This window comes from Rana temporaria, chromosome 2, assembly GCF_905171775.1.
Source record: "Rana temporaria chromosome 2, aRanTem1.1, whole genome shotgun sequence".
In the NCBI taxonomy this organism is placed as follows: domain Eukaryota; kingdom Metazoa; phylum Chordata; class Amphibia; order Anura; family Ranidae; genus Rana; species Rana temporaria.
In genome coordinates, this window is record NC_053490.1 from 99,896,051 (window position 1) to 99,909,733 (window position 13,683).

The 13,683-nt window shown below is 46.1% G+C and overlaps 1 protein-coding gene across 3 annotated transcripts in view; it reads left to right on the forward strand.

Annotated features, from left to right (window-relative positions):
• The window catches only part of LOC120929271 (hydroperoxide isomerase ALOXE3-like), a 121,380-nt gene that overhangs the window by 65,718 nt on the left and 41,979 nt on the right, over positions 1–13,683 (forward strand). For all 3 annotated transcript variants that reach the window (XM_040340594.1, XM_040340596.1, XM_040340595.1), the window contains one exon: positions 11,417–11,589. In XM_040340594.1, the coding sequence (XP_040196528.1) occupies positions 11,417–11,589 (173 nt within the window). The remainder of the gene's footprint in view (positions 1–11,416; positions 11,590–13,683) is intronic.

Here is a 13,683-nt window from a genome sequence, read left to right on the forward strand (position 1 = left end):
AATTCTTGCAGAATTCATTTAAATCTTCGGGGAATCTCAATGTCACAGATCTCCCTTCCTTTGTCCCAATTAGACATGCTGGAAAACCCCAATTATACTTGATATTTTGGTCTCATCTTTTTCAGGAGTGGTTTTAAGTCTCCTCGCCAAAGTCTCTGGGGCCAAATCCGTAAATATCTGAAGTTCGGACCCATCAAGCACTATCGGGGGTTGTCCCCTCAGCTTCTTCCAAAATACTTCTTTGTCCTCATATAGCCAGAACCTTACTATAACATCTCTTGTTCGCTCGGTAGTCCCTCTTTTCAGATACCCTACTCGATGGACCCTTTCGATCCTAATTGGATCGTCTAATGTTCTTTCCAGCAGGGGGTTAAATATCTTCTGCATTATTTTCCTGAGATCTTCTCCCCTCTCCTCTGGTATTGACCTTATCCTCAGATTTTGTCTCCGATTTCTATTTTCCTGGTCCTCTAATTTAGAGGATATGCCTCTGTTGTTGTATCTCCTCAATTTGGTCTTTTAATATATTTGATTCTTGTTCTTGCTTCTCTATTTGTTCTACTGATTCTATTCTAGAGAGCATATGGCCCAGGTCTGTCCGTAGGTCTTAAGAGCATCTCAGCCATTTCTCCCTTTTGAGGGGGACTGTGCATCAATGCGTTCATCCGCCCTACAACTTTCTGATCCACTTTCTGTAGTCCCTTCTCTTAATTCCATAGATATTTCACTGGACTTTCCCTCTTGGGGTTTCTTGTTTTCAATCTTTTTATCCTTATTTGCTTGTTTTGTTGCTCCTTGGGCTCGTGGACTTTCTCCTCTAGTCACGAATGGTCTAATGGAGCTTGTTGCTGTTATATTACTTGGGGTTGTCGGGGGGGGGGGGTCCCCCCTTTGTAGATCTGCTCGTTATTCTGCTCATATTCTCCCTTCTGATTCTCTTCCCCAGCTTGACTGTCTATTACCTCTTCTCCTATCCCTTCAACCCCTCTCTCCAACCTCCCAACTTAACCTCCCCTGCTATTCAGCATAAAACGCAACAGAGGGAAAAAAAAGAGGGGGGGGGAAATGAGAAACCCCGGATGGGCAGGGGGTGAAGAGATACTTTCTCTCCTTCCCGCTTTCACCCAGGCAGGCGAGTAATACAGGGTGGGGTGGGACGGGAGATTTCGGAAGTTTTCTGTATGCTCCTGATTTTGACTAAGCTTGTTTTCCCCCAGTCCACTTTTACTTTATGGAAATTAGCTGTTCCTGTTTTCTCAGCGAATTAGTTACTATGGATAGAGTTTGTAAGTGCAGAAAATATAACGAGAAAGGTGTTCAAAGGTAGGACATTAACGTGAGGGAAATGTTGGCTTCAGATTTTTTGATTTTGATTTTTTTTTTTTCTTGACCTGAGAAAAGGGGGGGGGGGCACCAACAAGCCAAAGAGACCATAGAAACGTACATGTTCTCCAAAGAAAAGGAGAAACACACAACCTATAATTTCCTCGTGATCAAAGAAAAATACCACACATTAAATGGGGGGGTCAGTCATTCAGGTTAAGTGTTGCAGGTAGGATTTTTGAGTATGTATAGGTATCCATCCGTTTTACCTGTTCTGGGTGTTTCAAATGGAGTATATGTGGCCCTCCCGATCTAATAGCAATAGTATAGTAAGGTAATGTGTCATAGCAACCAGTTGCCAATGGTGATAACAAGTTTCCAGGCTACTCGGCACAATCAGCCGGCTGGTCATCAACCGATCATCCCAGAGTTCACATCACCCCCAGCCATTAGTCCTTGGTTCTCTTATGCTGGATTTTGCGTACCATTCCGTACCTTGCGGAATTAAATATAAGAACCGGTTACTAATACGTTTTTAAAACACTGTATGAGGTACCATATGCGGGTAGGGGTTGTTTCTTTTTAATGCATATAATTATTTAATTTAGGGGTTACTTTTTAACCCCTTCATTCCCCCCTAGCCGTGATCCAGATCTTCTCTCACCTACTTCACGTGCAGTGCATTACAGTACTTATATGCAATAAGCTTGTTCTCTTATACAGTCCAATTCAATTATGTCATTTTATGGTTTAAACTTTACCAGTTAAGATAGACCCTTTACAGCACTCCTTAGCAGCTTGGCAGTGATTTTGGGTCCTTATGCTTCTCCTGTAGAATTCCCCCTAACTTACCTTCAAGCCTCCGTTTTCCTCCCTGTAGTGAAGGGTGGCTGAGCGCTGGGAGCTGACCTGGTTGCCTGTATTGCCTGCGTTACTGGAGATGAGGGGATTCCGTGTGGACTCGGCAATTTCGAACCACCCACTGCATGTCCCGCTTCAAGCTGTTCATCCATTCGTCTGTCCCCGCTCCTCACCGGCTGTTTAATACGCCCTTAGTGTAGCGGCGTGGCACAGCTCAGCAGTATGTGATGGTACCTATGGAGCGGTACACAGCGTGTGGCGTGCTGGGGTGAAAGGTGCCTTCTCCTCCCCTCATTCATCGGCGCGGTCCGTCCTCGCAGCCAAGCAATTCCATTGCTGTTCTCTCCCCCTACCTACGAGTGCGCGCCTCCTCACGTGCACGCCATCACCATATATTCACTTTTGTAACACTGAATTGCCTCTCTGCCAATCAGGAAGTGTGGGTCTGATACCAGTTTCCTGATGGGATTGCCTGACCTTTCAGCCAATTGGAGTGGGATGCATGGCGGAAAAAGCAGTGATCCAAGCCACAGGAGAAGGAAGAAAGCAGCCAGACATGCTGCACGCTCACTTCCTAGGTGGGGTAAGTGCAGGGCTCTGTCAGGCTGTCCTCATGGGGGGGGGGGGGGGATGGGTTTTTGCTGTTTGCCCACCCCCCAAAAAATGCCAGTCTCCACTGAGCAGCAGTGTCGGCTCGGTGCTTGAAGGGCTTTATTTTAAGGTATGTTTAACCATTTGTCGACCGCCGCACGCACTTTTACGTCGACAGAATGGCACGGCTGGGCAAATGGGCGTATATATACGTCCCCTTTAATTTGCCGGCTGTGTGGTCGCGCGCTCCATGCCCCACAGAAGCTGTCTGCCGGTGTCCCGTGATCGGGTCAGAGCTGCAGAACTGGGAGAGGCAAGTGTAAACATGCCTCTCCCCGTTCTGCCTAGTGACACTGTTACTGATCGTCTGTTCCCTGTCATCGGGAACATCGATCAGTGATGTTTCACACAGCCCACCCTACAGTTAGAAGCACTCCCTAGGTCACACTTGACCCCTTTAGTGCCCCCCTACAGGTTAACTCCTTCACGGCCAGTGTCATTTTTACAGTAATCTGTGCATTTTTATAGCAGTGATCGCTGTAAAAATGACAATGGTCCCAAAATGTTGTCAAAAGTGTCTGAAGTGTCTGCCATAAAGTCGCAGTCATGATAAAAATCGCTGATCGCCACCATTACTAGTAAAAAATTTTTTTTTATGTAAAATGCCATAAAACTATCCCCTATTTTGTAGACGCTATAACTGAGGAAAGATTGGAGGAACTGAATTCTCTCAGAGGAGATTAAGGGGGGATATAGGGAACTTGGTGTTGAATTATTCACTTTAAGGTCATCACAGACTACAAGGGGGCACGCTATGCGTCTGGAGGAAAAGAGATTTCGTCTCCAAATACGGAACGTAAGTAAGACATGTGGAATAGACTCCCTTCAGAGATGGTTCTGGCCAGCTCAGTAGATTGCTTTAAAAAAAAGCCTGGATTCTTTCCCAGGTGTACATAATATAACTAGGTACTGATATGTATAGGTTAAGTTGATCCAGGGAATATTTGATTGCCTCTCAGAATCGGGAAGAATTTTTTATTTATTTTTCCTGTCACCGGGGCATGTGCTTTGAAGGAACGGCATAACTGTGCCATCTCTTCAGTGCTCTGTGCTGTGGTCTGTAACCGACGTCATTACAGCTAGGCCAATCAGACGGCCAGAGCACGCGAACCTGGAAAGAACTAGGAAGCCCTGTCAGCGGTGACAGTGCACCACTAGAGGGCTTCTATCTAAGGTAAGTATTTCTCTTATCGCCTTTCAGGACAACCTTGGAGAGAGCGCAGCTCCGCCCACTTTTTAGGAAACACACATGATCCTTTAAGATCCCTCCTCTTCCACCATGGCCTCAGTTATTGTGTTTCCTCCGCCATGGTGGAAGCATCATAGGGAACCAGGGAGCTGCGCTCTCTCCAAGGCGGAGGGGTTGTTGGCTTACCTTTTTGTTGGTTTATTGCAGTGACCATCCCGGCCCCCCTCCACGGGGAGGGGGCGTTCAGGAGTCCCCAGACGCTCCGGCTCAGTGGAGCATTCGGCTTCTCAGGAGGTGGCGGCGTGTGCCCGGGTGCTGCGGTAGGGCCTAGTGGCCGAGCGGTAACCGCTGCAGGTCGGCGGTGTTCCGCATTCCAGCTCCGGGTCCCGGCCGGCGAATGCGTCGCGCACGGTGACGCTGCTTCCTGGGGGGGCGTGGCGCAGTGGTTCTCGACGCCTGGAACGCAGCGTCTGTGGGGCGGGTCAGGTGACCGGCGCTTCCGTTTCCGGCCCCCGATGACACGGGACGCCGGGAAAATTTAAAAACGGGGCTTTTCAGCTACTATTCGCTGCGCTCTACGATAGAGGAGAGACAGACAGCACCAGCGGATACAGGCGCTGCAGGCACCGGTCAGGCCCAGGTAAGAGGGGTACAATGGTGCCTTTTATTCTTGCCTTGATGGGCTTATTTATGTTTTATTGTGATCCTCCCTGAGGGAGCCTGTGGTTACCAGACCAAGTTTTAATGTTCTTGGTCTGTATAGCCGTAAGGGGTAGTGGCACTTACTTTCCCCTTGTTTGTTTCTGGTGGTGGCAGCACTGGGTGTTTTTAAAAAAAAAAAAAAATGGGTTGGTAATTTGGTTTGTCATCTCGTTGCAGGAAAAATCTGCAGGCAAAACCAAACACTTGGATGCACCAAGGAAATGCCCATCTTGCAAGAATCCTTTAAGGGATTCTTGGCAAAAACCTATGTGCAGATCCTGCATTAAAAATTTGGTGGAAGAGGAAACTTCACAACAATATAAGGACCTATTCTCTTCAGTTCAGGAACTGGCAAGCTCTTTAGGTTCGGTCAAGGATCTGATTGCACAAGGCTCCGCAAATCAGGGGGAGCCTCAGCAGCCACCACCTAGCCCGAAAATCCCGTTGTCTAGGCAAACGGAGGGGGATTCGGCAGATGAAGGAACTAATACTCTCCCCTCCCTCAGGGATTCAGATGAGGAACAAGAGGAAGATGATAGTAGCAAAACTTCTAAATTTAAATTGTCCTTAGAAGAGGTTCAGGAGTTACTTAAGGCAATGTACACTACCCTGGATATCCAGGAAGAAAAAGTCCAGCTATCCATACATGATAAAATGTATCAAGGATTGGATGAGACCAAACACCGGGTTTTCCCGGTCCACAAAGTCCTCTCGGACACAATCAAAAAGGAATGGAAAGACCCTGAACGGGCTCCTTTTTTTTTCCCAAGGCCCTTAAAAGAAGGTTTCCTTTTGAAGACAGTGATTCCGAGTTGTGGAACAAAAGACCTAAAGTAGACGCGGCTTTTTCGCAAGTTTCGCGTCATACAGATCTGGCGTTTGAGGACATGGCGGTTTTGAAAGATCCGATGGATAAAAGAGCTGATTCCCTCCTAAAGAAGGCCTGGGATTCCGCTTCAACCAGCCTGAAGCCAGCCATAGCCACCACAGTTGTTGCCCGCAATTTGGAGTGCTGGGTTGAAAAACTACAGAGTCATGTAGAGGCAGGCACCCCAAGAAAGGATCTGCTAGAATCCTTTCCGTTAATTTTGAAAGCCATCAAATATATGGCAGATGCATCTGCTGAGTCCATTAAAATGGCCGCAAGGTCTGCAGCCTTGGTAAACTCAGTCAGGCGAGCGGTATGGTTAAAGACCTGGTCGGGTGATACACCCTCTAAAGTAAAACTTTGTGGTCTACCCTTTTCAGGGGATCTGTTGTTCGGTCAGGATCTGGAAAAGGTTCTTGACAGAACGGCCGATAAGAAAAAGGCTTTTCCCCTTAAGAAGGGTCAAAACCCCAAAAAGAATTTTCGTCCTTTTCAACAATCCCATAAGAATAAGGAAGAAAATAAGAAACGTTGGGGGTCCCAAAGAGGTAGCGGTAGAGGGGGTATCCTTTTCAAAAGCCCCTCAGAACAGACTACCAAAAATAAATGACGATCTGCTTCCGGTGGGAGGAAGATTGTCTGCCTTTCTCCCACAGTGGAAACAGATGCCCATCAGCCCCTTTGTGGAAAGAATCCTCACGGAGGGGTACAGTCTGGAATTTTCAGAGTGTCCCCCGAGAAGGTTCTATATCACAGCCCTTCCCCGGGACAAAGAGAAAGCTTCTGCAATGAAGATCCTGCTTCAGGATCTGATGAGTCAGGGGGTTGTAATCCAAGTCCCAAAACATCAAGAAGGCCAGGGCTTCTATTCCCACATTTTTTTTAGTAAGGAAGCCCTCGGGCAAATTTCGCCTGATCCTAAACTTAAAGGTGTTAAACAAGTCGATCAGATACAAACATTTCCGTATGGATACCATCTACTCCATAACAAAATTACTGACCCCCGGTTGTTTCATGGCATCCCTGGACCTCAGGGATGCTTATTTACACGTCCCGATTGCCCAAGGATCCCAGCAATTTCTCAGGCTGGCGGTGAACCTGGGGTCCAGGGTATGGCACCTTCAATTCAGGGCTCTCCCCTTCGGCCTTTCCTCCTCCCCCAGGATCTTCACGAAGATCATGGCGGAAGCCTTGGAACCGCTGAAGCTGAAAGGGATTTCGGTCGTCCCGTATCTGGACGACCTGCTGTTTTTCGCGGACTCCCGGGATCAAGTTGCGACGAATCTCCAGGTGTCGCAGGTCCATCTCGGAGGTCTAGGGTGGTTACTAAACCGGGAGAAATCAAATCTGGTACCTTCTCAAGAGACAAGGTTTCTGGGATATACCATAAATTCTATCCTTCAGAAAGTCTTTTTACCCCAAGAAAAGATAGGGAAAGTTTTGGTTTCTGTAGCTCAGGCCCAGACAAACTTGGGGATGTCAGTCAGGACAGCAATGGCAGTCCTGGGACTACTCACAGCCTCAATCCCGGCAGTTCCATGGGTGAGGTTTCACTCTCCTCTCCAGAGGAGCATTCTTCAAACCTGGTCACACCAGGAGTCTCTAGAGAAACGTATCAGATTAACATCAAACGTCAAAAGAGCACTCTGGTGGTGAAATCCTGTCAATCTGACCAGGGGTCTTCCCTGGGTCTTTCCGGTAGAGAAGCGCCTCACAACAGACGCAAGTTCCTGGGGGTGGGGAGCCCATCTAGAGGGACAAACTGCTCAGGGCACCTGGTCCAAACCAGAAGCCAGAAGGTCCTCAAATTGGAGGGAATTAAAAGCTATATTCCTGGGGCTTCAGGCTTTTTATCAAACGGTGAAGGGTCACCACGTGCAGGTCCTGTCGGACAATACCACAGCAGTGGCTTACGTCCTCAAGCAGGGGGGAACCAGAAGCAGAAGTCTGATGCAGTTGGCCAACCATCTGCTATCTTGGGCAGAGCTAAATGTAGCGTCCCTGTCAGCAATACACCTAAAAGGGTCTCAAAACATGTTAGCAGACCTACTGAGCAGGAGGTGCATAGTGGAGGCAGAATGGAGCTTAAACATGGAAGTTTTCATGTCAATCACTCAGGAATGGGGTCAGCCACAGATAGACCTGTTCGCCAACCAGCAGAATGCGAAGGTGCGAAAGTTTTTCTCCCTTCACAGAGAGGACCAGGCAGTAGCCATAGATGCTCTAGCTCAGCAGTGGCACTACCAGCTGTGCTACGCCTTCCCCCCCTTCACACTAATACCACTAGTCTTAAAGTTCAGGGAAGAAAAAGCCAGTCTGATCCTAATCACTCCCTACTGGCCAAAAATACCGTGGTTTGCATCACTTCAGAATTTAGCCACAAAACCACCGTGGAAACTACCACTCAGGAAAGACCTTCTGTCTCAGGGTCATGTGAATCATCCGGAGGTGGAACGTCTACAGTTGACGGCCTGGTTTCTGAAGAAGACCTTTTAAGATCAAAGGGACTCTCGGATAAAGTGATAAACTCTGCTAGACAGCAGGAAAAGTGTAACCAGAGCAATTTACCTCAAGGTCTGGAGAAAATTTAATTCCTGGTGTACGTCCAAAAATTTCCAGATTCATAGCGTCATTTCTGTCGTGGAATTTCTTCATGCAGGAATGGAGAAAGGGTTAGCAATTAGCACCCTAAGGACGCAAGTAGCAGCTCTTTCAGTTTATTTGGAAAGAACTCTATCTAAGGAACATTTAATTTCAAGATTTTTTAAGGCACTGGGTCGAAGTAGGCCAATAGCCTTTAAAACCTTTCCCAGTTGGGATTTATCAATTGTGTTGCAGGGTCTCACGGGGACTCTGTTTGAACCCATAGGGAATATTTCTTTGAAAAATTTAGTTTTAAAAACAATTTTTTTGGTGGCCATCACGACCGCAAGAAGGGTCGGCGAAATCCAAGCTTTGGCAGTCACAAAACCTTATTTAAGAATTTTTCCGGACAGGATAATTCTTCGAACAGATCCAGCCTTTCTTCCTAAGGTCTCATCAACCTTTCACAGGTCTCAGGAAATAATCCTTCCTACCTTTTGTTCAGCTCCCTCTAATGCAGGGGAACAAACCTTTCATACTCTCGACGTAAGAAGATGTGTACTTCAATACCTCTGTCACCAAAGAGTTCAGGAAGTCAAACGCCTTGTTCGTAATATTCTCAGGGTCACGAAAAGGAGAGAAGGCTTCTAAAAGCACGTTGGGAAGATGGCTTAAACAAGCCATTGTAGAGTTATCAAGCCAGAGGAGAGGTGCTTCCTACGGGAATCACGGCCCATTCAACAAGATCTACGGCAGTTTCTTGGGCCGAAAGAGCCGGTGCTACGCCTGACCAAATCTGCAAGGCGGCTACATGGTCCAGCTATTCGACCTTTCTACGGCACTACAGGCTAGACTTACTGTCCGCTGCGGAGCAAGCCTTCGGCAGGAAGGTACTGCAAGCAGTGGTCCCACCCTAGGGTAAGTTACTCGGTTATCCTCTCCAAGGTTGTCCTGAAAGGCGATAAGAGAAAGGCCTAGTTAGACTTACCGGTGACGGTATTTCTAAGAGCCTTTCAGGACAACCGCTATTTTCCCTCCCTAGGTATTTGAATAAGAGTGTTTTAAATGTCTATCATGGTTTGTTGTGGTTCTTCTATGCTTTGTTTTCCAGTTGTCGGAGACCACAATAACTGAGGCCATGGTGGAAGAGGAGGGATCTTAAAGGATCATGTGTGTTTCCTGAAAAGTGGGCGGAGCTGCGCTCTCTCCAAGGTTGTCCTGAAAGGCTCTTAGAAATACCGTCACCGGTAAGTCTAACTAGGCCTTTTGTAATGTGCTAGTACACGATGCATACTTTTGCAATTGTCTTGCAGGGTTTAAAAAAAGTGTGGTTTACTACCACTTTAAATTGGATTTAAAGGCTAAATATAAAATATTATGAACAGGCAGGCTCTTGATTTTGGAAGAGACATGCTGAGTCTCTTCAGTAATACTGTTGCACCGTTTAGAAGATATTTACAATATACGTTGCAGCATGCGCACATAAGGAACCTGCATGGGAGTGATGTCATTGCGGCTCCGGCCAATCACAGCGTTCCCATACTGGCAGTGGGAGCCGAGTGCAGGTGGCACTGGGCATGGTTTTAAGGTAAGTATTTAATGAGCTAATATGCAATACTAGCTCATTATGTCTTTATCTTGCAGGTTTTTTTGGGGATTTTTTTTTCTCCAGAGGTTTACAATCTAATCTGCAAATGCACAGCTAATTTTAAATTCCAACATGGTGTATATGCCGGGATGACTGCACTCCTGCACCTGCACAGGAGTAACTTCATCTAGCGTCGACCAATCAAGATGGTTGTAGACCGGTGCTCAAAAGACACCAGGGATTAGATGCTCTCCCAGCGAGGGACCTTGCAGGCGTTTGAGCACTGGTGAGAGAAGATGTGTCAAACGACCTCCTGTTTGGTTCACATTAGAACTTTCGATCATTGCAAAAGTTTGGAGCCGACTGAACCCTATTAATCTATAGGACCTGAACTGGAAAAATCAAGTGCCCATTTTGAAGGCTTGTAAAAGTTATTGGGCATAAAAATGGTATGGGGGTCCAGGTACTGCCCTGGGGGACATGCATCCAAGTTTGTAAAAAAAAAAAAAATGAGCAGTAATTTTAAAGTGAAATCATAACGAGAATTTTTTATTTTAATTGAATTTCCCTGCAAGCTTTCTTTATATTGTAAACGGCTTGGCGAGTCAGCCTATATGATGAGACCACAATTTAGTGCACTCAGATTAGAGCATTTTGGCTAAATTCTGGTGTCTTTGACAGACTTTGGATGGAAATGTTTGCACCACCGTGAGCAAGCCTTATGTGAAGGCCCAAGTTAATGGGGGAATGTGCCAATTTGTTAGTGTTTCCCCTCTCTGTAGGTTCATGTTGGTTCTGAGGTTGAGGAAGGTAGGAGCATCAGAATCAAATGTCTGTAACGTCAAGCAGCAAGTAGCTGATGCTGTGTTCAATTCTGCTGACTCCTCCATGCATGAGGCTGGGGCTATGGCAGGAGTAGCTGTGGACAAGGAGGCAGAATAGTCAGCTCTGGCAGCTGCAGTAGACTGCACACTAGTCTCTTCTTGGGTGATGGAGGTTGAGGACGGTTTAGTAAGCCAGTCCATGCCATCCAGCTGTGGCTGGATGGCATGGGCAACATCACTAAACAGAGGAAATTATGCCCTGCCTGAGGACAGACCATGTCCATCTTTGCCTGTGGACACAGATAAAAGAAAGCAAAGGGCCGTATCTGGCTCCCGGACCGCAGTTTGGAGACCACTGCTCTACACAATAGAATTACAATAGCACACTAACTTGCTAGTAGCAATGAACAGAGCCTTTTTCTATCTCCACTCCAAAATCGCACTGCAAATGGCTGCTCTGGTAAGGAACCTTTTTATAGTGGGGTGGATCTATGAGGCATGATTGGGCACGGTCATCATTACTTTCTCTAATCGTGACTCTGGCAGTGTTTTGTGCCCTGGTTGGGTAAAGCCTTCACAATGCACTGGAAGACTTGATTGGCTGAAGCAATGGAGTGTTCTGGCTGAACAAATGGCCGAATGCCCCACAATTCCAGTGCCCGCCGAACAGGCAAACGGCCAATGTTAACTTATGCTTTAGCCTAACCGGTTCGCCCAACACTATTGGTGAGTATTCCAGCCTTTAGTTCTACTGTAAGCCATTTGTACACTTGACAACCCACTATCTGCTGCTTTAAGCATCTACATGTGTAACTTTTGTATTTCAGATATAGTGAGTAAGATATGGAAGGAGGATTCTTTCTTTGGAAGCCAATATCTGAATGGACTTAACCCCACGCTGATCAAGAAATGTGTTGAAGTACCAGGGAATTTCCCAGTTACTGACCAGATGGTGGCCCCATCCCTGGGGGCTTGCACAAATCTACAGAAAGAAATTCAGGTGAAGTTATCTGATGTGGACACTGGAAATATGGATTTAAAGTGTACAACCCCAATTTCCAAAAAGTTAGAACCCTGTGTAAAATCTACTTTTTATTTTTTCTCATAAACCCATATTTATTTTTTATACATCATGGGACACAGGCTAATATTCATTAGTTACTGGGTTATACCTCATCTCCAGGTGAATGTACACTGGTAGACCAAAGATTTAGACTGGAAGTGATCCCCTATATAACCCCCTCCCATACAGGAAGTGCTTCAGGTTTTTTTTTTAACCAGGGAATGCAAGGTGGATGGGCCCTCTGAGCTCCAGGTCTCTAGTCCCACGAACAGTTCTTCAATTAAGGGATTGACTGATCGCATACGTTTGACACAGGCTCTACATGCTTGGATAAATGGTACCTGAGCGTTGCAAAGAAGACTTAAGATCCTGTGAGGTTTTGCCTGTAATGTGACCTCCAGGCGCTGGACCCTTCGAAGTGGAATTCTGGACGCCACAGCACTAAGGTGTTCCTGCAGGGTGCTGTACAGGTCCTAAGAAGTGGACCCTAACATGAAAAGGTTACCCAGTCCTTGAAGGTCCGCAAGTGACAAGAACCCGCCATGATGGGTGAAGATTGGGCTCTTCATTTCTAAGCTGCCCTGTTCCTGGACGGGTAAGTGAAACCCCCTTATTTACTTAGTAGGGTGTCCCAGTGATATAATCAGTCAAGCTAGCTAGAGGCCTGGACACCTGTGTGTGTGGTGACCATATGGAGAGTTTTGGGCTAGCTGTGGGTGTTTGCAAAGTGTACTTTTTTATTTAATTTATTTTTTGTGCAATTGTCAAAGCGACGCAGTGCCGAATCGCAAAAAGTGGCCCGGTCTTTAACCACCAAAATGGTCCCGGGGTTAAGCTGTGTATGCCAAGCATGCTGTGCCTCCAGAGGGCAGCTATGGGACACAGAGCAGGCTCTGAACCAGGCATTTGCAGCGGTTCATTTCTCCTTACCCGGGTCACCATGTGTTATAAAAACAAATAAATGTGGCGCTAAATAGTGACTGACTGATTCCGAAACTGGGTGATTAAATTAAGACGTACAATCACCAAATAAAATTAAAGTCCAAAAAGTCATGTGTAAACTAAAAGAAACTTGAACGGTTAGTCCTAATATGTGAATAATTCTTCAATTGGAAGAAACCATGTGATATTCTCACACTGCAATACACTTGTGAAAGGACCACCACTGAATCAACAGAGGCTTACCAGAAATGTTGAACCATGAAAAGCATGTGCTTAGAGGGTCAACAGAGCTTGTTCTAATAAATGGATGTATCAATCCAGGATCAAATCTTCAACGGCAGAAATCCACCAATCAAATGGAAAGGATGTATAATGCTTGGAGATGGCGAACCATGGGCGGTCAAACCACAGGCCCGATGTAATTGGAAAAGAGTTGGGAAAAAAACGCACATAGTGTAATACTGTAGGCAGTGAGTGTTTAATAAAGGATTGAAACACTTACATGAAAGGCAGAAATTAGGACACTTGATCAAATGTGCATGGCAGCAGTGGAGTCTCCCGACGCGTTTTGGAAAATCTTGTTTCTTCTGGGGTAAGCAACCATGTGTTGCTTGGCAGGCTAAAGGTGCTTGGCAGGATTATTGCATAGGGGCTTGGTGAGCCATATTAAAGGGTCTTCTGAGGTGTGTTACCAGGTACTCTTTTTCAAGACAAAAAAAAAATGTCTTTTTAAAAATAGGAGCGGGACTAACCCTATATGGAAGGGCACACCCATGTCATCAGTAGTTCCTGATGAAATAAGAAATGTTGATAAATGTATGGGTAAAATTGATATTTAATGATTCATAGCTATAGATTTTTTTTTCTCTCAGAATCCAGTTTGATTCATATATAATCAAGTAATAATAATTATGATTATAGATAATTGTAATACAAGATTATGTCAATATGACCTGGGGGCTCTCTAATCCCCCATCATTGATAAACCAAATTATACAATATAGCGATACATAGTCCAATTAATGTTGTGTATGTATTGCCAGTGCTTTAACTGGGCCGGAACGCGGCGGTACTCAGTACCGCCACTTC